Source organism: Mirounga angustirostris, unplaced genomic scaffold, assembly GCF_029215605.1.
Source record: "Mirounga angustirostris isolate CCGP_5_RB_7025 unplaced genomic scaffold, mMirAng1.0.hap1 SCAF_4, whole genome shotgun sequence".
Lineage (NCBI taxonomy): Eukaryota > Metazoa > Chordata > Mammalia > Carnivora > Phocidae > Mirounga > Mirounga angustirostris.
In genome coordinates this window covers 1,903,138-1,928,398 of record NW_026991712.1, presented here as the reverse complement: position 1 = coordinate 1,928,398, position 25,261 = coordinate 1,903,138, and the positions used below count along the sequence as shown (strand labels likewise).

The 25,261-nt window shown below is 60.9% G+C and overlaps 1 protein-coding gene across 9 annotated transcripts in view; it reads right to left on the bottom strand.

Moving 5' to 3' along the window:
* Window positions 1–25,261, bottom strand: part of TSNARE1 (t-SNARE domain containing 1) — a 155,236-nt gene that overhangs the window by 109,193 nt on the left and 20,782 nt on the right. For all 9 annotated transcript variants that reach the window (XM_064587804.1, XM_064587803.1, XM_064587801.1 and 6 more), the window contains exon 2: window positions 5,965–6,090. In XM_064587804.1, coding sequence (XP_064443874.1) covers window positions 5,965–6,052 — 88 coding nt within the window. In that variant the 5' untranslated portion in view covers window positions 6,053–6,090. The remainder of the gene's footprint in view (window positions 1–5,964; window positions 6,091–25,261) is intronic.

Sequence of the window (25,261 nt, the reverse complement as noted above, 5' to 3'; positions counted from 1 at the left end):
CTCTGGAGCTCTCTGGAAGGGCAGCTTCCACGGAGCGAGCTCTAGGAGGCGATGGCTGACCCGTCTGAGCACGCCCATAGCCGCCCTGAAACCCAGGGGACACGGCCTGTCCAGGGCCAGTCCCGGCACCGAGCTCCTGAAAGGGTGGCTCCTTCTCGGAAAAGGCCTTGGACTCGCATCTGCCCAGAGAAGGGAGAGCCAAGGACACCTGTCCAGCTTATGCTCTCGTCCCTCTGTGGGGGGACACTATAGCCCAGCATGACTGGACAGAAGGACTGGCCCAAGCAATCCCCTTTGGACCCCTCGGCCATCCTCCGCCTCCAGGCAGCAAGGACCTGAAGCACACAGGCGGCCCACGGGGCTCCCAGCCGGACTCGGTGGGAGGCTCCATCCCCCTCACTCCCAGATCCTCCCCCGTCCAGGAAGGATGGAGAAGGAAGGGCAGGGCAGCTGGCTGGCTTATTCGGAGATGGAGGTTCCCACGCTGCAGACAACTGCAGCAAAGTGGGTTTCCAAATCAGACTACGAGAACACTCCTAGGTGTCCAGGGAGGCAGACACGGCCCTGGACAGTCACAGCACGTGAGAGAGAGGCCAGGGCCGAGTCCCCAAGTCCAGGCATCTCTGTGGGTCTGAGGGTCTGACCATGAGCCTCCAGGACAGGGACCATCTCCCCACAGGGCAAATCCTTTCCCCTTCCGTCTTCCGGAAGGGCTGGTGGGGAGCCCGTGGGACACGTCCTCCCGCAGACAGCTGCGCCAGGCTCCCCTGCGGCCACTTGCCCAGACCAGTGTAAGGAAGAGGCACAGCGATCCAGGTACCTGGCGAATGGGGTCACCATCTGCTTCAGAGCCCCCAGAACCCCCCCATGGGAGCAGGGAGGCCAGGGGCCCAGCTGGCAGCCCATGTCACCGCCCACATCACCACCTGATGCCCTCCCCATGCTGGCACCTGGTCATGGAAGTCCAGGCCCTGCCCACCTCCTCCTGGTTACTCCACGTGGTCCAGACGCCTGTGGAGGGGCCGGTCTGGTTCACCCTCCAGAATCACACGACCCTTGAACTTTCAGGGGGGCCTGAGACAATTTTCTGATTTAAAATATACACAGTTACAGGGAAAAGTTCAAATGCAGACAAATACAAAGAAATGATAAAGATCGTTTGCAATTACAGCACCTGGAGGTGAACGCTGTGACCACGGGGTTGGGGGTCTGGCACAATTAGAAGACTCTGGACACGACTTTGCTTTACTTCATTCAGCACACCTGTCACCACATCCGGACACGTGCGGAGGCCCCCCAGCGACCTTCGACAACTCAAGCTGATGCCCACATCTCAGCCGCCTCCCTCAGCGAGGTGGTGACGGCACTCCTGCATTCTCCGTCCACGACCATGCCACAGCCAGTGCCCCTGCCCGCATCTCGATGCCGTCCTAGCAGTCCAGGAAGAGGCAGGGCCGGGCCAGGAGTGAAAAGGCGGCGGGGTCCGGGAGCAGCCGCGCCCTCGCCTCCGGAGCGAGCCAGCTCCGCCGTGGCCCAGCAGTGTGGGCACTCTGCCCCCTTCAAGTCTGTCTCTCGGGGTGGTGGTGAGACTCAGCCGCATTTCCTACCTCTTCACAGGGCTGGTCCCTTTGTAGAAGATTTTTAGGTTTTCCTTTGATTTATGTGAGTTCTTTATGTATTAATAACCTGCCAGTTGGCTTTTTGCTGTGTTTTTGCTGCAATTCTACCACAAAGAGATCACCCTAAGCTCCGCATAATTACCTACAGGGTGCATGAACCCCACAGTGCTCGGGGCACAGCAGGTCCCAGGTGGTGGTGGCCTCTCCTGCACAGATGGGGGTCCCCGCCCGGCTCCAAAGTCCCGCCCAGGGGGCAGCCCCTCCCCGGGAGCCTTCCCGCATCACCCCGCAGAGGAAAGAGTGAGGAACCAGCAGCACCAGGCCTCAACAACGGTCAGCAAATCAGGACAATGTAGGTCCTTTCCCGACAAAAATGCAATTAACTAGATATCAGTTTTAAGAGAACTAAAAAAAAATACATATATTTGGAAACCATGAACTACGGTTCTAAATAAATCCTGAAGGGAAAAAATCATTAAAAAATTAAAAATTAAAAATAAAAATAATTCCTGAGTCAAATAAGAAATCAAAATGGAAATAAGAAAACACAACTGAATTGGGGCGCCTGGGTGGCTCAGTTGGTTAAGTGACTGCCTTCGGCTCAGGTCATGATCCTGGAGTCCCTGGATCGAGTCCCGCATCAGGCTCCCTGCTCGGCAGGGAGTCTGCTTCTCCCTCTGACCCTCTTCCCTCTCATGCTCTCTCTCTCTCATTCTCTCTCTCAAATAAATAAATAAAATCTTTAAAAAAAATAAAAAAAGAAAACACAACTGAATTTTACTTTAAAAACACTGCTCTCGGGCGCCTGGGTGGCTCAGTTGGCTCAGACTGCCTTCGGCTCAGGTCATGATCCTGGAGTCCCTGGATTGAGTCCCGCATCGGGCTCCCAGCTCACCGAGGAGCCTGCTTCTCCCTCTAACCCTCCCCCCTCTCATGTGCTCTCTCTCGCTCATTCTCGCTCTCTCTAATAAATAAGTGGATCTTTAAAAAAATTAAAAATAAAAATAATAAAAAAATAAAAACACTGCTCTCTTCTGAATGTCTGTCACTCAACTAATGCAGTGACCATTTGGACACTGATAATCTCAAGTGTTTTTACTACAAAAGAATAAAAACTAAAAAGGAAGGACGTAAACATCCAACTTAGGAGTTAGAAAAATAAAACAGCATCAACTCCAATAGAGAAGGAAGAAATGAAAAAGTATGAGTGGAGATCAATCATACAGTAGAAGGTATCAAGAAAGTCAGAAATCAGTTCTTCGGGGAGACTTACAAAATTGCCAAGCCTCAGTCAATACTGATTATAAAAAAAAAAAATAGGAGAAATACAATTAAGCCCTATTAGAAATAAAAAAGAGGATGTGATGCAGATATGGTGACCATTAATAAAACAGCAGCCACCACAATGGTAGACCTTGAGCAGCCCTCAGCCTTCGTGACAGCCCATGGCTGGGCAGGGGCAGAGCAGGGCAGGCAGACCCCACCAGGCCCTCCAACACACCACAGTGCTGCCCCATTGACAACCAGCAACTACCATCTACACTTTATTTCAACAAATTCGAACATTTAAGTGAAGGAGACATATGTCTCAGAAAACACAATTGAGCAAAACTGACCCAAGAAGAAATAGAGAACCTGGATAGTTTTTGCAACTGGAGAAGTGAACTGCTAGTCAAAAAGCGCTCCACGAAGGAAACACGAGCCCAGTTTTATAGCAAAATCCCAGACACACTTAAGGAACGTGTAGTCCTATTCTTCCAAAAATTCACGCGGAATATAAGCACCATGTCAACCAGCATCATAGAGGCTCCAACCAGCTCAGGAAGGTGAGAAGAAGAATGGACGCATTAGGGAAAAAGAGAAAAAAAATGTCGCTATTTACAAATGATACCATCCAAACAAAAAAACGTAAGATTCCACAATTATTACAGTCAATAGAAGGAGTTTAGCAAAATATAAAGTCAGTGAACAAAAATCAATCACACTTCCCAGGAAAAACATGGTTCCTTCCAGAAATAAACTTCGAGAGAAAAACAAACAAACCAAACAATGGAGGAGAATCCCGAGCTTCAGAGAGACTTGAAAGGCCTGTCAATCAATGGCAACGCACGCGCGCGGAGCCCCCACGGCATCAGAGGTGCCAGGGGGCACCTGACCCGGCACTCTAGAGGCTCTCTGGTTGCGCACATTCGCTCCTTGCAGAGGTATGGGGACGTGTCCACGCGGGAGGCATGCTGTGTCTGGGACTCACCGCCAAATGACACAGCAGCAGCCCGAGGTCACAAGGGGCTGGGCCGGCCACAGCGGACTCCTGAGGAGGTGGACTGGGCAGCACTGGGCTCAGTACGTCATTGTGTCTACTTTTCTGTGTTTAAAATTGTTCGTATTTAGGAAGTTTAAAAATAAAGCATTTAAAAATTAAATAAAATCTCTGGACTCTTCCTTTTTTAAAAAACCCATTGTTGCTTACGTGTACCCACCACAAAGATTTGGAAAGTGTAATACTCAGAGTGGTATCTCTTCTAGTAGCAAAAAACGTGGGGTTTTTTTTGTTAAAACAACCTTAATAAAAGATGTGTAAGATCTTGGTAATGAAACTTATAAAACTTTACTGAAAAACATGAAAGAAGATCGGAGAAACAGAAAGACACATGTGCTCACGGGTTGGGAGCCCACCAATGGTAAAGACGCCAGTTCTCACCACATTCATGCAGCGGATGCATGAACCTGCAGCCGAAACTCCAAGCCTGACAAGGGGATTCTAAAAGGTGTGTTGTGAACAAAGGGCCAAGAACACCCAAGACATTTCTGAGGCAAAGCAAGCAGAGCAACTTACCGTGAAAAACATCAAAAATGGTAACTGAAAATTAAGGCGGAATTTTGCACAGGAAGGGAAAAACTGACCAAGAGAAGCTACACGGAAACATCACTTATCACAGCACTCTGGTTCTGCGGGTCTGTAGGAAGGGGACGGCACTTTCAATAAACAGTCCCAGGACAACGTGTGGTTCAGAGAGAGAAATACAGGGCAGCTCTCAGCCCTCCCCGCGCCCTGCCCCATAAACAAAGATCAAACCCCGGTAATGGTGACAGAAGACTTACAGACGGACAACAGTCATATCAGCTTCAGAGGAGAGTAAACGTGGCGCCAGGATCATCTCATGATAGGATTCATCACACTAGTCAGAAATGCAAACCAGGCAGGAGGGACTGGCGCGCTCAAGCGAGAGCCACGATGGAGAACTCAGCTCGCCAAGAACGCGCGCTCCCCAGCAGGCAGGTGCCACACCGAAAAGCAGGCCCCGACTGGACGAAGATGCACAGGGCAAGAAGACAAGGGTTTCACTTCCAGAATACATAAGGAAACCCTGCAAGTAAGAAGATGGCAAAGCCTAGAAAAAAATAAAGAGAGTCCGCGGGAGGAGAAATGGGTCCATCCCATCGGTCACCAGAGAAATGTAAATGAAAACCCAGAGACCAGGCCTGCCCTCAGACTGCAACCGCTCACCATCCACCACCGGCCCCCACTCAGCTGACGAGGCCGGGGCACCAAGGGCAGCCCAGACAGTGCCAACAGCCCGCCGTGCTGCTGGGTGACAGACACACTCCCTGGCCCTCACACATGGACCAGGACGGGCGCCACACAGCCACGGAGCAGGGAAACAGAAGGGAACAGAGACCTGCAGCATCAGGGACTCGGGAACCAAACCAGCAAACGGCAGATAAGATAAATCCTACGGTTCCATAAACAAAGTTCTGAGACACGCACAGCCAGCAAGGTCCGGTGTGGGGACACAGCCCGTCAGCAAGACCCGACCGAACAGCAAGGAAGCCCGGAACACAGCCCTCAGGGCGAGGGCTGGGAAAGGGAGGCGACTTAGAAGTGCTTGAAGGGGATCCCTGCTCTGCCCTGTACCAGCTGCGCAGCATTCCCGACCCCGCCCTGCCTCAGTTTCCTCCTCTGTATTTGCAAAAATAACGCCTACCCCGCACTGTCATCAGGAAGACCAGGCCAGACCATCCATCCGCTCTGCCACGGGCCAAGCCCCCAGGCACCTCCAGACCAGCTCGGTGCACCTGCTGAGGGCCAGTGTGGCGCCAGAATGACCGCACACATCAGGTCAGCCCCCTCGGCAGGGCAGCCTCTCCCAGTGAAGTCTCCCTTGGTGCTGACCCCGTCCAACATCAACCACCCCGCCCCGGCGAAGGCCAGGGTCGCTGACCCCTGGCCGCAGGCAACACTGGTCACACAGAACCCACCTACCCCCGCTACCATCACGACAGCAGAGACCCACCTACGGCCACGCCCCGCCACCCCACCAGCACTGCGAGCCACTGTCATTACCTAGGGGCTGATAGCCTTGCCTGGAGGGTCCCCCAAAAGGGCCATGGCTCCCCGGGCCACCACTGCCAGCGATGGATCCGTAGGACATCTTCTTACAGACACCAGGGCCACTGCCTTCCCACAGAGCTGGAGGAGACAAAAACCAGGTCGGGAGGGAGGAGAGGAGTTAGTGCTCAGATTCGGGGTGCACTCGGGCCCCTGCCCACCCCGCCCGCCAGCCTGGCTCCACTTCACCCTCACCCCAGGCGGCCCCATGCCCACACCTCAGCTCAGCCGGGTTCCTCCCAGCCCCAGGGCAGTGGCCCCACTGAGCCCCTTCAAGGTACCCTCTGGGACAGGCACTGGGAATAACCCCTCAAACACTGCAGTGGCCCCAACCAGAGCCCCAGTGCCCTGTGCTCTCCCCTGCATGAGCCCACCCCTGCCAAGCTGCAACCCCAGGGGCTTGAGCCACCTGCCCCTCTCTAGCTCCAGCTCAGTCCTTCTGAGCCACACAAGATGGCAGGAGGGCTGGGGGCAGGCTGCCGGGGCTGAAACCACCTCGACACTTGGTCCCAATGGAGCTTGGATGAGATACTGACCTTCACCGGCCTCATCTGCAAAGCCAGGGTAATGAGAGGACCTGCCCCCAGGCAGGCCGTGCAGAGCGGGTGACACACACTGACGGCGGCACTCAGAACACCACCACCTGTCTCAACACCGAGCATGACACTGGCCGGGAGTAGCTCGGCATCCCGCCCGCCCGATCTGCTCCGCGGGGGAACCACGGCTCCAGGATGGCAGTGGGGACCTCGCCAGCCTGACAAGTGCCCCCTGGGGCCCTCCAGGGTCATCGGTTTTCGGGTGTCTGCAAAGGAGCCGCTGAGAGCAGGCAGAGACTTGCCCAGCGTCTGCCTGATCGGCCACATGCTAGGGATGCCAGCACGGCTCACGCAGCGCTCCCAACAGGCCGGGCTGGGCTCCCTGCACTCCGCAGCCACGGCTCGACTCGGCCGTGCAGAAGCCTAAGTGAGAGGGCAGGATGGTGACCCAGGTGAGCTCATGGGTGGCGAGAAGCAGGCCCACGTTCCCGGGGTCAGCGGGGGCCCGCAGAGCAGGCTGCCCGGCCACGCTCCACTCCGGCGCTGCCTGGGCCGGCCCAGCCCCTCTGCCGCTAGGAGTTCCCCAGAACCCCAACAAGCCTTGGCTTATGTGGATTACATCCGCCAGTATTTACTGCATGACAAATTAAAACGAAGTTTTTAAGAAAGTAACAGGAAAACCGCTACCTATTAAATAAATATCTTTATGAAACAGAGCTGCGTTTTCCCAAACAAAACAGTTCAGCGAGAAGAGCCATAGCGACGGACTCTTGGCGGCTCAAGGGACACGCTGGTTCCCACACCTGCTTCCAGAGTCTGCTGTGATGCGACCCTGGTCCAAGCGAACGACAGAATCGGGTCCCACACAGGGGAGCTGTCTGCGGGGCCCCAGGGACCCCTGGCAGGGACCCAGGGTCTGCAGACTCTGGGGAAAGCACATGGTTTTCCTTACCACGGGTCCCAGGCCTTGATTCCCCACCACCCACCCAGGCCGCCGCTGGACCTCCCTTTGCTTTCTGGACGCTCCCGGGGGAGATGGGCAGCCCGGGGAGGGGCAGAAACAGTTGGTAAGGAGCGAGGAGGCAGGGGTGCCGCCAGCCTGGAGGAGAGCAGGTCTCTGCGCAGAAGTGGGACACCTGCATGCTCACCAGCACCTGGGAACACGTCGGATGTGGAAGACGGAGCCCAGGCCTCATGCGGACACAACGTGGAGGAAGCAGCACCGGGAAGAACAGCATGAAGTGTTAAGTGCACAGCGGGCACCCAGAGCCCCGGCACGCGCCCACGCTTCCCTGCACGCCTTACACAGGCTCCACGCCGTCCTCACGAAGACCTGGAAGGAGACCCCACTGTTGCCTCACGTGGCAGACGAGGACACTGAGGCACGAGCAGTAAGGCACCCAAGGCCATGCAGCTGGCGGCCGGCAGAGAAGAGCTTGGGATCTGGCAGAGCAGTGCCCGTGATCTCACTGCACGGCCTCTCTGAGAGTGAATCCAGGTCACCCGGCCCCTCGCCACCATCCTCAGAGCCAGGAGGCCCTGCCCCAACACCCAACAGGCCACTGTCGGCGCCCAGAGAACACACGGCGGGCAAGAGGTGCAGAGCTCAGTGGAAGGGTGCTCAGGTGGCGTGGGGGATGCCACCGAGGAAGCCGAAGGAAAGACGAACAGGTGCGGAAGCCAGGACCAACCGTGCCCCCACATCCGAGGGACAGCAATCATGGGGACAGAGGCCATCCAGGGAAGGGGATGAGTGACCCAGAACTCGAGGCCACTGAGCAGAGCGCCATGCAGTATGGCCAGAGGGGCCTGCCCTGTGGGGCACGCGGGGCACACGGGCCACAAAGACAAAACCCGAAACCACGGTGGCCCCAAGCGGCACAGAAGGCACTTCCAGGCAGGGATCGGGCCCTTCCCTGTCCTTCCCATCCGGCAGGGATAATGTAGGAAAAGAGGCAGGCACGACCACCTGTGGCAGAAGCAAGGTGAAGGATCCCGGGGCGGGGGGCGGGGAGGGGGAGGGAGGGAGGCCTGGGGCCGATGCTGTGCTGGGGCCAGGAAGGTAACCAGCTGACGGGGCAACAGAAGGTTCCAGAGAGACTTCCTCGGGGAGAGAGGGAAGACTGTGGCATCTAGACACAACCAGGCTCCAGGGAAACACGGTGAGCAGGAAATGAGGCCGATCCCGGTTCACCTCGAGGTTCAGCCCCAGCAGCAACTGCGCTTAGGAAAGGCCTCATCTACCTGCCCACGGTAGGATGCAGCCCAGAGCAGCACTGGGGAAGGGAGGGACCGCGTGTGTGCATGTGTGCATGTGTGTGCATGTGCGTGCATGTACGCTCAAACCTGTATGTGCATGGGTGTTCATGTGTGCTAGAGTGCGCACGTGCGTGTTCCAGCATGCACGTGTACTCCAGCATGTACGTATGCTCAAGCGTGCACGTGTTCAAGCATGTGTGTGCGTGTATTCGTGTGTGCTCGAGCACGTGTTTGCATGAATGTTCGTGCCTGTGTGCTCGAGCGGGTGTGTGTGCAAGCACAGGCTTGAAAGCACACGTCCATCAGCTTGCAAGTCGATAAGTCATGCCTAACCGTTGAAAACCACACAGCAGCATGACGGAGCACATTATCGAGAGCAGAGACCCGCTATCCAGAGATCTGTAGGGTCAGAAGTAGCTAACTCTGGGGAGAGGAAGAAGGGACAACTCTTCTGTCTCAAACAACCTTGTAGGGCTCATTCATTCTCCAAACTTTAGACAGGTATCATCTTAAGATACAAAGCTTCACTTGTAAGATTCCAATCAGATCATCATCCAGAAAGAGAAGTCTGGAAACAAGAGTAGGGTGGACAGGCTGCGGGGGTGTCTGCCTTGAGCGGACGACCCGGGCAGGGACCCAGCACTCTCCTCAGATGTCTGGACGCGGCCCCAGAGTCACCGTGTTGTCCTGGGGGGCTACCAGGAGCCCAGGCAGGCACCCGGGAGGCCTAGGCACACCTCCGCAGATACACCCTGGGGGCCCACAGCGCACTGGGCACTGCATCCAATGTGAACAAGGTGGGCCTGGTCCCGGCCTCGGGGACGTGAACGTTGGTTGGGAGCCAGCCAGAATGTCCTGTGACGAGGGCTCCACCAGGAGGGCGCAGGGACCCGGGGGGCACGGCTAGACCCCAGACTGGGCGGGCCTGGCAGCCCCCCGAGGAAGCAGCCCAGCGGGATCCAAGCCAACTGGGCTTGAAGGGAGAGGCGCAGGGGCGGCTCTGGGAAGATGGGAGCACACAGAGTGCCCGGGCCGACTAGAGGAAGTGACAGAGGCTGGGACTCTCCCAGCCCAAGAGCTCTCCACGCACCCAGTGCAGGCAGGGCAGCAGAAAAGGGGCAGAGGGGCCGCGGGGCAGAAGCAGGCCGGGGGGCCTGCCCTCAGCTGTGTCCCAGCAAGCAAAGGGCAACAAACGGCGGGTCTACCGAGGCAGGAGAGAGAAAAGACCCGCAGCCTGCCACCTCGTCTGACTTGCAGTCTCATTTTGCTGTGCCCAGGGCACATGTTGCCGGTGTTTGCTCAGCAGACCGGGAGGTGGAGGCTGCCCCAGTACCAGAGCCACAAAGAGGCCCAGCCTGAGGGCCAGAAACACGGAACCCCAGCACCTGCCCTCTGCCCGCTGCTCTGCGCCCGAGCCCCTGGGGGCCTGGAACCCAGCAGCGCCCCCCCCCCCACAGGCAGACGGCGAGGGGCTGCGGGCACACAGCCAGGCCCCCCAGGTGCCCTGTGCCCCAGCCATGCCAGCAGCTTCCTCCACGCTGCTCCTGCTCACCCACCCGCAGCTGCACAAAGGCCGTGGCAGCCCCCCGTGGCCTGGGTGGGCGGAAGCTGCAGCAGGGCCAGGCCGGAGGGCTGGGTGGATGCTGACGGGCTGCAGGGCCCAGGAACGGCCCGGGACGCCCTCAGAGCTGTGGGACGGAGGCCACGGGAACAAGGTCAGCTCCCTAGGCAGCCTCCCACCAAGCGTCTTCCTTGAGCCAGGCCTGCCAGCCTCCTCCGGCCTTGTGGCCCGGGGCTGGCGCCGGGCTCTTCCCCGGCCACCTCCCCTTCCCCACTCCCCAGCAGCCTAAAGGGAGCCATCCGTCCCTGCACTGCCCAAATCCTGCTCTGAGGGCAGCAGAGGAAGCGGACGTGCCAGGGAACGCCCCAGCAACGCAGCCCTGCCCCCAGGACAAAGGCCCTAGGCCCAGGAGGAGGGACAGACTGACAGTGGGACGCCTCTGGACCCCGGTCAGGAGGGAGCACCCGGATACAGCTCCAGGCTGGGGTCCAATGACCTGGGCGCCAGGGCCAGGGCTAAGACAGGGCAGGTTCTGCCCCGGACGGGCTCCCAAGTGGGACACAACCCTGCCTGCAGCTTTCGTCCATCAGCCTGGGGCTCTCAGGGGCAGTGAACTCCCGAGACGACGCTGACCTTCCTAGAAGCAGACATGGAACAGTATTTTCTAGACTAGGGTGCCCTAGAACAGGCCCTGCTCCCCTCCAGCTGAAGGGGACCCCAAAGATGGAAAACAGGTCCTTCCCAGATGGGGTCCGTTTCCACATCTGTAACACGGGCACTGCCCAGCCCTCGGGGGATCAGAGGGAGGAATGAACCGGTTCATCTCGGGTCTTCATTCAGTGGACCTGACCTGCACTGTGAAGGGGACACAGCAAAATGAGCATCACACTGTGCCATCTGCCCTCGGGGGCCTCGTGCTCCAGCTGGGGACAGACGAGGAGGGATGACGCACCATCATGGGGACCTCCATCCCGAGCACCCTGCCTCAGTCCCACCCAGACCTCGTCCTGCCGGCAGCCCTGGGGACCTGGCCCTCAGGCCTGTGCTCTGGCCTGGGGTGCTGTCCTTCACCCGAGTCCCCCCTCCTCTCTGCCCCGCACCAGCCCCGGGGCTCACCCTGCTCTCCCTCCCCTGCCCTTCCTCCCCAGCCCTGCACAGCCACAACCCTGCTTAATCCGGCTTTCAAGGTAAGACCTCACGGGGTCCCCACCCACCCTCCATCCCGTCCTCCTCTGGCCACGCTGCCAGGCCACAGCCCCGATCACGGGGTTATTCTGCTGCTCTGCAGCTCTCTGTCCTTTCTGTCTCCACCCCCTGAACCAGAGCAAGCCGAGCAGGCTCGGAGCAGTGTGACATGACGCAGGCCATACCCAGAAAAGTGCGTGACACACAGAGCAGCAAACAGGCCCTGGCGCTCCTCGACACCCTCCGTGTGCGGAGCGTCGGCGGGGGGAGGCGGGCTCGGAAAAGAGCACGGCGCTCCAGAAGGAAAGCTGGCTGTCCCCCCACCACCACCACCCGGATCCCCCCGCTGAGAACCACCATCCGCTCACCTGGTCACACGCGAGGTCCCACCGAGGAAACCCGCGGAGAGGACACCTGCAGCCCGCACCACCCTGCATGCTGCTCCACCTGGGGCCCAGCTGCCAAGCCCAGGAGGCCCAGGCTGTGTTGCTTAGAGACCACGGCGCTGCCCCCAGGGAGGGCAAGGCTGGAGCCAACAGAGATGCCCGGTCCCACCCACACTGCTCCAGGTGGATGCTAAGCCGCCCAGGCTGCCTGATGATCGGAGGGCCAGGCGGACACCATGAGTCAGCCCCTGCAAGAGCCGTCAGGGGGGACTGTCGCCATCTGGACCCACTCTTCCCTCCACGGGCTGCTGCCCACGGGCCCACCAACATGCTTCAGCCACACCAACGTGCCCGCATGGGTGCTCGAAAGCCAAACCAGCCCAGAGACCCTGGATGAAGGCCTCGACATCGCAAGACCAGGCTACCCAACAGATCCGGCACCAAGTCCGCTCACACCTGGCAGCAAGACGGGACTGTCACGTGGAAGACGTCTGGGACGTGTGTGTGGTCGCGGGGGCCTCGGAGGAGGACAGACGGCGGTCGTGGGTTCATGGGAGCAGTGGAGTCACCTGTGCCGGGGACTCCCGGATCTAATCAAACCCCGATTTTTAAGATGAGAAAACTGAACTCACAGAGAGAAAGTGACTTCTTCCAAATCACAGACACAGGCAGGATCTAGGAGCAGACCCGCCAACCCACCGTCGCGGCAGCTGCTCCCGCCCACCCTTCCCCGGCGCAATCTCGGCAGCAGGCACCAGTCTCAGGTCCACCTCACGCGGGTCCCCCTGCCGGACCACGAGCCCCTCCCCCGCCCCGGCATCACCTCTGCCCGGCGGGAGCTTGGAGTCGCCTGTGTGAATTCCGTTCTCATAGTCCAGACACGGACATGTGCATGCACACAGCACTGCGCACACGGCTGTGTGTGTGTGACGTTCATGACTGCCCAGCTTTGCCCCCACACAGCCGCTCACAAGCTCTACCCCGTGAATATGAACACGACCCTTAGACGAGTGTCGCATCTGCGGGACTTTCCCAACTGTGATCGCCACACCGTGCACGTGTAAGACACCATGTAGCCAAGGACGAGGGAGGATCGCAGCTGCGGCTCACGGTCAAGCCGTCCAGAAGGAAACGTGTGTGTGCACGCACACGTGGACACACGGAAGGAAGAGCCACTGCGGGGAAGGGTGCTGTGGTGCACGCAGGATGTCTGTTAATCTGGTGACTCTTCTTTAAATCTAGAATTATCACGTCCAAAAATATTAAGTTAAAAATAAAATTAAAACTCACTGGAGATTTTTTTAAATCCTAGAAGTAAATCTGTACGAAAGGTACAGGATCTGTATACCAAGAACTGAAAGCATCACGAACAGAAAGTGAGGTGCACGGAAGTGAGCGAAGATGCCCCGTGTCTGTGGTCGGGCGCTCGAGACTGCGGGGATGTGGGCTCCGGCGTTGGCACGGACATGTTTTATGTGCTTCCTAAAACCAAGAAGTCCCTCCCATTTTAAACAGAATCTATTAAACGCTCTTAGAGAAAAAAAGAAAAAAGAAAAAACTAAAATTAAGAAATTTCTAAAAAAAAACCCGAACAGTGAAAACACTGCATAAGAACATCAATAAGATACATTTAAAGCAGTGATCAGAGGAACTTCATAACACTAAACGTTTCGTGACAAAAGGTGAAAGCAAACTGATTCCTCAGCTGAAAGGTTTAGGGGCACATAGCCCCATCTTCTGAGAGCTGCTTACCGAACGCCCGCCGAGCGCAGAGGGCGGCGCGCCGGGAACGATGACTGCTTGTGTGGCCGTCGCCTGCGTGCCCTCGGTTGGGAGCGGCCGCAGCCGCACCGTCTGTGACCACAGCCCCTGTGAGCCCAAAGCAGCTCTCACGCTGGGGAGGCCACGCCAAAGCGACCGTGCGGGAACACAGCCATCTCTGAGACCCGCCTCATCCCCGGATCCCCCCTCCCGCGAGCTCAGTTTCATTTCCTGTCATTCACAGCCCAAGATACTTTAATTAATACACCTATGCTTAAAAAAGCCGTTTAAGAAAAACAATATAATAAACCAAAGATAACCGAACAAAAGAAACAATATAAATAAAAGAGTATTAATGAGGTGGAAGATAGAAAAACAGCAGACCTAATAAAGCAAGATCTCGTTTTCTAAAATAATACCAACGAAGGAGACAGCCGGTAGCTAACGCACTCAGGAAAAGAGGGAGGAAGCACGCCTGTGCAACATGGAAAATTCAAAGGGAAGAATCATCCCTGAACCAGAACAAAGGTTGAGGGAGCCTAAGGCCCCACTTGCAAATCTCTATGCAAATCAGTTGTAAAACCCCGTTGAAAGGGGCTATATCTTAGGAAGTGAAGTTTACCGAAAAGTGACCCATCAGAGGCAGCCTGAACAGACGAGTTTGGAGAGAAGAAATAGAAGCAGTTATCGTAAAGCCACCCACAACGACACCAGGGCCAGACGGCTGTGCGGGGGATCCCGCCACATTTCCAATGCTCCGTCAATTATTCCAGGGGGCTGACGATGAGGGGAGGCTTCCTGATGCTTTTTAATGAAGCGTGTAGAAAATCGGTCCCAAAACCTGATAAACACAGTCCAAACACAAATGGCGAACCACTTTTGCCCTGATGCAAAAGCACCAAATAGAATCCCAAAGAACAAAATTCAGAACCCCAGTTGCTTATTTTCCCAGGAATGCAAAGCATATTCAACATGAGGAAATCCACTAGCCAAACAGACCAGACCACCTAACGGACCAAAGGGAAAGGCTTACGAGCTCCCCACAGACGCCAACCACATTCCTGACGCAAGCACTGGAGAACGTTCTGGAAATGACGAAGTAAATACCCGTTAGCAAAAAGGTCCGGGGGGGCATGGGCACCTCCACACCCGGCACCACCCAACTCCACTCCGGGGGCACCGGCCAGGGCAGCTGGACAGCAGGGGTCATCACGAGACGACAGACAGCTGGAAGCGACGGTCCCTCTTTGTCACGGGCACAACGGCACACTCGCCAAACCCGAGTCGCGAGTTCGAGTGTGGGCAAAGAAGCTCACGTACAGAGAGCAGCAGCCTCTGCGCACGCACACGCCCAGCAAGACGCCGGGCCGGCAGAGAAACCCCGTCTGCGACGGCAACAACGAAGTCTGAGCACCTGGGAACACATTTCCACGCACGTGAACGGACACAGGAAGCATCGCTCACGGGAAACTTCAGAATGCTCCAGGGAAGAAAGGCAGATCTGCCCCCACGGAAAGACATGCCTGGCTCTCGGACAGGACCACCCAACCTCATGAAGACGTCCATTCTCCACCCCGACCAAAACACCAACAAGCCTCCTTCCAGAGCTCAGCAGCCTGATGGGGAGTTCCCACGGGAAAGCCACAGGACAAACGATATCCTGGACAAGAGCAAACAGACCCCCTGGAAGGACCCCTCTCCCCAGACCTGCGATGTCCCAGAGAAGGAAGCGCTGGTGCGGGCTGCGACACCATGGGTCCAGAGCACAGCCCACTGACCAAAGGGATCCCACACAGAAACTACACGTGTGTGAGTCCACCTTGCAGGACTGCCCAGAAGAAGCAAATCCATGCGAACAGAAAGCACACAGGTGCTTGCCAGAGGCTGGGGGCAGAGGGGTCTGCAGTCGGACCGCTCAGGGGGAGACAGACCGCTCGGGGGTGTGCGGTTTCTTTCAGGCTGACAGAAATCTTCTGGAATTAGAGAGTGATGGTGGACACACAACTGTGAACAGACCAAAAACCGCCGAACTGTCCATTTCCAAAGGGCGAACTTCAGGGCATGGAAAGTCTACCTCAGTAAACGCCAGAAAACTTCTATAACTAAAACTCTGTGCGTGAAAACATAAACCAGTGGAATGAGAAAGTCTGAAAACAGACCCCAGGATGTAATAAATGGGGCAACTCAAATCAAAGCAGGCTCGTCTAACAAGCGGTGCTGGGACATCTGGTCAGCCGTGGCGGATGACAAAGGGGTCCAGGCCCACCACAATAAAAGAACATGTTCCAAATGGATCATGGCTTCTCGGTCCAAGATCAAAGGGTCTGAGGAAATTAAAAGTTGGGCTCCTGTAACCGTGTGCAGGGAAGCCTCCTAGGCAGGATGCAACATCCCAACGCTGCAAAAGGAAAGACCACCCACGTGACGGACACCCGACCCTCTCCTCATCCGGGCCTCTGAGAGCAGGCGCTGCCCACGGCCCAGCCCCCCAGGGATGCTCGGGGACCACACGGGCTCCCTGCAAAGGCCTCAGAACGTCCTCTAACTGGAGTAAGTACTCCAGCCACTTCCCCGCTCTCTGCTGTCACAGGGACACTCGCCAAGGCTAGTCAGCTTGTCTTGTGGGCTTGTCGGGGCTCAGCCCCCACCCCTGCATCTGGTTTCTCCCTGCTCTTCTCCCCTCCTCTGCTCCTTCAGGCCGCCTGGCCACTCGGACTCCCACCTTCTTCCTGACATTTCCCTCCTTCCCCTGGCCACGGCACCATGGGGAGAAAAGAGAGGGGAGGGCAGGCCCCCAGGACTGGCTCCCTGGGAGGAGCATGTTCTGGTCTTTGAAGTGGCCGCAAGGCCCAGACCCAGCCGGGACCACGGGGGCTGCTCGGGCCGCCACAGCCCCCGTCACAGGGCAGCACCCCGACTTAAGGGCCCTGGGAGCCCAACGCCCGGCCCGGCCAGGCTTCACACAAATAGGAGGTGGGGCAAACACCCCACCCAGGAGGGAGGCAGGGGGATTGCAGTGACAACCTGGACTCCCCCCGAAACCCCACCCGACCCCCAACTGGCCCAAGACACCAGGACAGCGTGAAGACAAGCCAGTCACCGCCGCCCTCCAGGAGGAGACCAGGGCGGGCTTCAGAGCTCCTGCCAGGGCTGTCCTTCAGCCACGGGCCCCCAGGACCTGCTGCAGGAGCCCGGGCTGGTGACAGGCGGGAACTTCGACAGCAGGAGACCCCGAGACCACCACGCAGCAGAGGAGTGCTGGCCCGGGTGCACTGCGAGGTCGCCACACCACCAGCCCCTTCTGCCGGCCAGGCAAGGGAAGGTGCGGTGAGGCCGAGGAGGGCAGGGCCAGAGGCGGGGCCGAGGAGGGCGGGGCGGGGTCGCGGTGGTCGGCCGAGGAGGGTGGGGCCGAGGGGGGAGGGGGCCAAGGAGGGCAGGGCGGGGTCGAGGTGGGCGGGCCGAGGAGGGTGGGGCCGAGGGGGGAGGGGGCCAAGGAGGGCAGGGCCAGAGACGGGGCCGAGGAGGGCGGGGCGGGGTCGAGGTGGGCGGGCCGAGGAGGATGGGGCCGAGGGGGGAGGGGGCCAAGGAGGGCAGGGCCAGAGACGGGGCCGAGGAGGGCGGGGCGGGGTCGAGGTGGGCGGGCCGAGGAGGGTGGGGCCGAGGGGGGAGGGGCCGAGGGGGGAGGGGGCCAAGGAGGGCAGGGCCAGAGGCGGGGCCGAGGAGGGCGGGGCGGGGTCGAGGTGGTCGGCCGAGAGTGGGGCCGAGGGGGGGAGGGGGCCAAGGAGGGCAGGGCCAGAGGCGGGGCCGAGGAGGGCGGGGCGGGATCGAGGTGGGCGGGCCGAGGAGGGTGGGGCCGAGGGGGGGAGGGGGCCAAGGAGGGCAGGGCCAGAGGCGGGGCCGAGGAGGGCGGGGCGGGGTCGAGGTGGGCGGGCCAAGGAGGGTGGGGCCGAGGGGGGAGGGGGCCAAGGAGGGCAGGGCCAGAGGCGGGGCCGAGGAGGGTGGGGATGGGGAGGGCAGGGCGGGGTCGAGGTGGGCGGGCCGAGGAGGGTGGGGCCGAGGGGGGAGGGGCCGAGGGGGGGAGGGGGCCAAGGAGGGCAGGGCCAGAGGCGGGGCCGAGGAGGGCGGGGCGGGATCGAGGTGGGCGGGCCGAGGAGGGTGGGGCCGAGGGGGGAGGGGGCCAAGGAGGGCAGGGCCAGAGGCGGGGCCGAGGAGGGCGGGGCGGGGTCGAGGTGGGCGGGCCGAGGAGGGTGGGGCCGAGGGGGGAGGGGGCCGAGGAGGGCGGGGCGGGGTCGAGGTGGGCGGGCCGAGGAGGGTGGGGCCGAGGGGGGAGGGGGCCGAGGAGGGCGGGGCGGGGTCGAGGTGGTCGGCCGAGAGTGGGGCCGAGGGGGGGAGGGGGCCAAGGAGGGCAGGGCCAGAGGCGGGGCCGAGGAGGGCGGGGCGGGATCGAGGTGGGCGGGCCGAGGAGGGTGGGGCCGAGGGGGGGAGGGGGCCAAGGAGGGCAGGGCCAGAGGCGGGGCCGAGGAGGGCGGGGCGGGGTCGAGGTGGTCGGCCGAGAGTGGGGCCGAGGGGGGGAGGGGGCCAAGGAGGGCAGGGCCAGAGACGGGGCCGAGGAGGGCGGGGCGGGGTCGAGGTGGGCGGGCCGAGGAGGGTGGGGCCGAGGGGGGAGGGGCCGAGGGGGGGAGGGGGCCAAGGAGGGCAGGGCCAGAGGCGGGGCCGAGGAGGGCGGGGCGGGATCGAGGTGGGCGGGCCGAGGAGGGTGGGGCCGAGGGGGGGAGGGGGCCAAGGAGGGCAGGGCCAGAGGCGGGGCCGAGGAGGGCGGGGCGGGGTCGAGGTGGTCGGCCGAGAGTGGGGCCGAGGGGGGGAGGGGGCCAAGGAGGGCAGGGCCAGAGACGGGGCCGAGGAGGGCGGGGCGGGGTCGAGGTGGGCGGGCCGAGGAGGGTGGGGCCGAGGGGGGGAGGGGGCCAAGGAGGGCAGGGCCAGAGGCGGGGCCGAGGAGGGCGGGGCGGGATCGAGGTGGGCGGGCCGAGGAGGGTGGGGCCGAGGGGGGGAGGGGGCCAAGGAGGGCAGGGCCAGAGGCGGGGCCGAGGAGGGCGGGGCGGGGTCGAGGTGGGCGGGCCGAGGAGGGTGGGGCCGAGGGGGGAGGGGGCCGAGAAGGGTGGGGCGGGGTCGAGGTGGGCGGGCCAAGGAGGGTGGGGCCGAGGGGGGAGGGGACCAAGGAGGGCAGGGCCAGAGGCGGGGCCGAAGAGGGTGGGGATGGGGAGGGCGGGGCGGGGTCGAGGTGGGCGGGCCGAGGAGGGTGGGGCCGAGGGGGGAGGGGCCGAGGGGGGGAGGGGGCCAAGGAGGGCAGGGCCAGAGGCGGGGCCGAGGAGGGCGGGGCGGGTTCGAGGTGGGCGGGCCGAGGAGGGTGGGGCCGAGGGGGGGAGGGGGCCAAGGAGGGCAGGGCCAGAGGCGGGGCCGAGGAGGGCGGGGCGGGGTCGAGGTGGGCGGGCCGAGGAGGGTGGGGCCGAGGGGGGAGGGGGCCGAGGAGGGCGGGGCGGGGTCGAGGTGGGCGGGCCAAGGAGGGTGGGGCCGAGGGGGGAGGGGGCCAAGGAGGGCAGGGCCAGAGGCGGGGCCGAGGAGGGCGGGGCGGGGTCGAGGTGGGCGGGCCGAGGAGGGTGGGGCCGAGGGGGGAGGGGGCCAAGGAGGGCAGGGCCAGAGGCGGGGCCGAAGAGGGTGGGGATGGGGAGGGCGGGGCGGGGTCGAGGTGGGCGGGCCGAGGAGGGTGGGGCCGAGGGGGGAGGGGGCCAAGGAGGGCAGGGCCAGAGGCGGGGCCGAAGAGGGTGGGGATGGGGAGGGCGGGGCGGGGTCGAGGTGGGCGGGCCGAGGAGGGTGGGGCCGAGGGGGGAGGGGGCCAAGGAGGGCGGGGCCAAGGAGGGTGTGGGGGGCCCCCCAGATGTGTTGGGGTGAGAAGGGCGGGGCCCGGGTGGGGTCAGGTGGGCGGGGCTTGGGAGGGGGAGCCAGGTCAGAGTCAAGATGGGGGGCCGAGAAGGGTGGGGCTGAGGAGGGCGGGGCTGAGGAGGGCATGGGCGGGGCAGAGGGGGCATGGGCGGGGCAGGGGGGCAGGGGCGGGGCCAGGGCGGAGTCGGGGTGGGCAGGGCCAAGGACCCCGCCCGGGCCCCACCGGCCGGGCCTTCAGAGATGGACAACCCAGGCTGAGCCCAGGGCCCTTGGAGCCCAGCGGGCACTGTGACCCCAGCAGGCGCTGTGACCCCAGCAGGCAGAGACAGATGACAGGGAGGAAGGGAGGAGTTAGCACACAGGCAGCAGAATGAAACCCGGTAAGATGAAACACCAGACAGAGCCAATCTAGTCTGCAGTGAACGCCGCTGAGTGCAGCAAAGGAGGGGTTTTAGCTCCAAATCCAGGGAAATGTTAAAAGACTACTACTGCCCATTCACCTGGGACGCGGCTTCTAAGCACATCACTTCAGAAGTGGGAAATCCATGACCCGCAGGTCCCTCAAGAATGCTTTCAAATGAAAACACTATGAAATGGGAAAGATGCACGGGTGGGGCAGGGGGAGGCCAGATGGCAAGGGGAACCAGTCAGGGCCTCAGCACCCTGCCCTCGGGGGGGCTGGGAAGGTGTCTGTTGCTCACAACCACCACCCGATTGTAGCCCACAAATCCACGCCAGACAGAACATGCAGGACAGACACCAGGCAGGTGCCCCAACACCCGGGAGCTCCTGGCCCCCTTCCCCCAGGGAGGCAGCAGCCCGGGTGGAAAGACAAGGCCCGGATTCGGGAACACCAAGCCTCCACGGCTCTGTACTGTGTGGCCCCCACCAGAGTGGCGCTGTCAGCGGACAACACGCCCAGGGCCACCATGCACCAGGCCCTGTTCCACATGCTGCAATACACCTCTTGGGGCTCCTGGGCACCCACAGTGGACTCCGCATCCAGGGGCCCCGGGAGGACACAGGCGGTCTCCCAGCTGCTGAACTGGAGGGACCTGGAAGGGAGGAGGAAGGGACCCCCCCCCAACGGGAGGCTTGTGACCTGCTCCCCTTTATAGGACAGGGTGTTAGGAGACTGCAGGTGCCACCAAGTCAGAGTCCCCAGTCTGCCTCTGACCAGCCCTGGAGCCACCACAGAGCCACTCCTCCCCCAGTGGGGCACACTCGGTCTCCAGCAGGGCCGCCCAAGAGTGAGTGGGAGAGAGATCAGGGCGTGCTCACCGCTGGGGCCACAAGGAACTCCTGTTCTCCTGCACAGGGAGCCCTGAGAACCCCAAGGCTGGCCCTGGAGAAAGTACAGGGTGAAGGGACAAGTCAAGGACTAGGGGGCCTGCCAGACGCAGGGACCCCCAGGGCCACAGCCATGGGGCCAACGAGCTTCCGGTGCAAACGGAGACTGTACAAACCCACCCCCGACAACCACGGCAGAAAGCCCACCTCCCTTTGGGAAGCAGCAGCTTTGGGTCGCCCTGTCAGGACCTGGGCTGGGCAGGAGTGCAGCCGAAGACGGGGGTCAAGGAGAAGTGCACTTCAGTGAGTTCACCACGCAGCCACTGCAGGGGTCTGGCCCAAGCCACAGGCCCTCAGCAAGGACCTGGTGCATGGAGGGGGGAGGGAGACTCACTGAGCTCACACAGGCACCAAGGAAGGAGCCTGTCCTCCCAGAACCTGACCCTGTCCCACCCGCGGCCTTCCAGGACCCAGTGCTCAGACAGACCTATGAGCCGCTGAAAAAACACCATGCCAGTTCCTCAGCTCACCATCTAAACAAAAACAATCCAGATGGACTAAAGGGCTGAAGACTTTAAAAATAAATTAGAAATAAAACAGTAAAGCAACCCGAAAGAAAACATCTCCCAAATACAAAAGCAATGTTACACATAAACACACAAGGAAATACATTTGGCAGCATATTAAATTAAAAAAAAAAAAAACTTCTGTAAATGAAAATGCAACAGCAGAATTAGAAGACAACCAACACCATAGAAACAATCACCACAAACAGGACAAAGACTGCTATCGTCTGTATACAAAGCACTTCCACAAACTGATGTCTAACCACGTTCAAAGGTAACGTAAATAAGCAAGGACGATGCAGATACTGCAAGGAAGAAATGTGCACAGCCTGCCCGCACGAGAAACGCCCCGTGAGCAACCACAGGGGGCGCCCCGTGCGCAGCGGGGGATGCGGGGCAGCGCTCCCAGCACCAAGCTGCACACGCCCACTGCAGATGGCTGGCAGCAGGACCGCACCCCGCACCCTGCTTGTGCTCCAGCCAGTCAGACAGGAAATACTCAGAAACATTACAAAATATAAAACAAAGGCCAGAAACAACCGAAGTAACTGATGATGAAGAATTACATGTATCACATTAGGTACCTAAGGCAGAATATTACATCATGACTTTTAATAGCGTTAAAAGTATATGTTTAGCTGCGGGAGAAATACTCAGAAACAACATTAAAGAGAACAATGAGGCCGGAAGTGCTCCCATCAGAGAGTCACCCCGAGGCGCGGGCAGAGCGCAGGTCCCGCCTGCAGGAGCCGCCACCAGGGAGACCTACTGCGCGGCTTTGCGTAAAGACACCCCCGCACCCGGTCATCACCTCCCAACATGAAAACAGCCCAAACACGCCCCAACAGGAGAAGGGACAAACCCCGGCCCGTCCATGCCCCGAAGGGCCGCTGGGCCTGCAGCGACACACACAGGGACATCGTGTCATGCACAGGAAGCCGGACCACAAAGAGTTCGCATTGTATGACACCACACAGATGAAATCCTAGAACAGGCTACACTCACATCTGGTGCTGGGATTCAGAAGGGGGTGCAGTGGCTGGAAGGGGCACCGGGGACCTCCTGGGGGACCCGATGTTCAATGTGGGTGGCGGTGGCGGTTTCCCGGGTGAACACGGCCACCAAAAGTCACCAAACTGAACCCGTGAGGTCTGTGCATGCCGGGGCACCTTAGCTCCATCACACTCAAAACTCTGCCCATGTGCAGACAAAAGACTGGAGGGAACAGATTAACCTGCTGAGTGTCACCCTGGGAGACACCCCGAGACCGGCCGTGAATGCCGCTCAGACAGATGAGCCACCACGGAGGGCCACGCGCAGCTGATTCCATTTGCACAAAATGTCCAGAACAGACGTATCTACGCGGACAGGGCACAAAGTAGGGGCTGCCAGGTGGATAAGAGGTAGGAGTAGGGGGAGACTGCTGCGGGCCGGGGTTCTAGCCGAGTGATGAAGATGTCCCGGAGCCACCGCGAGGTGACAGCTGCACAAGGCTGAGTGCGCCAACACTGACCCGTACACAGTAACTGGGTGGCCTGCAGGGTGCATAAAGGACACGCCAAAGCGGTCACAAAACCGCTCCAAGCACTGTGGCTGACGGGCAGAGCAGAGGAGGCCATGGGCGGGTGAACTGCACTCAGGACCCAGCACCCGGGAGTGTGAGCCCCCGGGCTTCCCAAGTTCTCTGCCAGGGACATGTCACTTCTAATAATCAAGAGAAATAAACCGGATACCTCACTTCACCAAGCAAACACGGGCTGTGCACGAGGGTGCGATGATCGGGAAGACGGGACAGACTCGCGGGGTGGGGGTGGCAGTGCATGCAGGCCGGCAGGCAGCACTCTCCGGGCCAGCGTGTTGCCCGCCTCAGTCACCCATGTGTCCCCCGGGCTGGAGCGGCAGGCACGCAGCGAGCGCTCAGGGACATCTGCGGCCGGCGGGCCCTTGGCACTCCAACACTGCACCCAGCCCCACTTGTGCCCTGGGAGCTGCCCCGTGTCCGCACGGGTGACAGACACATCCGGTCCCTGCTCCTGCCCCACAAGCCTCTGCAAGTGGGCCCACCCCACCTTGTTCAGCTCTGCTTCTTGGGAGAGAAGACTAAAGCGCCAACCCAGCTCACTGGGACACGTCACCCCAGCCAGCCACAGCCTGGCCCAGGAGGCGTCCCGGCTGACCCCGGAGTCAGTCACCACTTGAGCCTGGCTGGGGCACACGGTGAGCCCTAACCCCGCGTTTCCTAATTCGGTTCTCAGGGATAGACCAGTGCGCCACAGGCCCGTTCAACCCTGAATGCCCTTGTCCCCCAAGGGCCTCTCGACACCCCCAGGGCACTGTGGCCAGATGGAAGAGGGGCCACAGACAAAGGGAAGCAACACCAAGGTCAGCAGCAGGGCGCCCCACCCCGGGGTCCCCACAGGCGTCAGCAGCGGGGCTCCCCACCCCGGGGTCCCCACAGGCGTCAGCAGCGGGGCTCCCCACCCCGGGGTCCCCACAGGCGTCAGCAGCGGGGCTCCCCACCCCGGGGTCCCCACAGGCGTCAGCAGCGGGGCGCCCCACCCCGGGGTCCCCACCCAGCCTCACCTCCAGGAGCGGACTGGCCTCCGCCGCCAACCCTGGGGCTACAGGCTGCTATGGCTCCCCGGGGCCAGAAGACCCTGGCTAGAGACCCAGCCTAGACCACCCACGCCTGTGGAAGTCCCCCGAAACACCTGACAAGGGCCAGCTGCTCAGATGAGGGGAGGGCTCCAGGCTCTCCTCCCCTGCATCTGAAGAGCCTCCTCTCTGTCCCCAGGTAGCTCACCAAGCTGCACTGCCCTCCCAGGCAGCCCCTGCAGCCACGGGCGGCCCCAGGCCGGGGCCATCTCAGCCACCTCCGCACCACCAGCCCCTGGCTCACTCGGTAAATGTCTGCGGATGAGTGACTAACTCCCAAAGCCGGGTGCCCAGGCCCTGAGCCTTCTCCTTCCCAACCCAACGCAGCCTCCGTTTTGGAGGCCCAATGCCCTCCGAGGAGCCGAGGTGGAGGTCAGGGTGTCTGGAGCGGCAGGGGTGGCTCTCGCAGGCAGGCAGGGAGGGAGACTGAGGGCAGGAGCTTCATTCCGTCTCCTCCGTGTGGTTTCCCCACAGGAACACCACAGACACAGCCGCTGGGACGGGACAGGCCGGACAAGACCTCCCCAGACATTCCCACAAACAGGCACAGCTGTCTCCCAGGTCCTGGGCACATGTGACCGTTTGTGGAGGCCAGGCGGTAAGACTTGCCCAGGATCACCAGGCGACTGGGCAGAAGCGGGTCCCCCGGCCAGCCGCCTGCCAAGACGGCGCCCACGTGTGGCCAGAGACTGGCTGTTGGAGACAGACAGACAGACACCGGCGCACCCTCTTCCCAAGGCATGCTCCCGCCTCAGGCCTGCGGGAACCCAGACCCCTGCCTGGGGGAGGGCACACCAAGAGAGGTGTGGGTCAGTCATGACCGCTGATTTTGTTTCCTTCAGGGGGAGAGTTGGCTGCAGGCCGGGGCAAGTCCCCTCCCACAGGTGACCTGGGCACACACCCTCACCTCCCTAAGCTTAGTGCATCTGGCCACAGAGACCCCGGGTCACAGAGCCCCAGTTCCTGCCCACACCCACTCTCAGGCCACCATCCCCGACCCACTTCTTCCGCCCCCCATGCACACCCAGGCCAGATGCTCGGCCCCACGCACCCGTGCGCACCACAGAGCCCGAGGCAGAGGAGGGCCAGCTGGGGAAGCTGCAATGGCACGCCTCG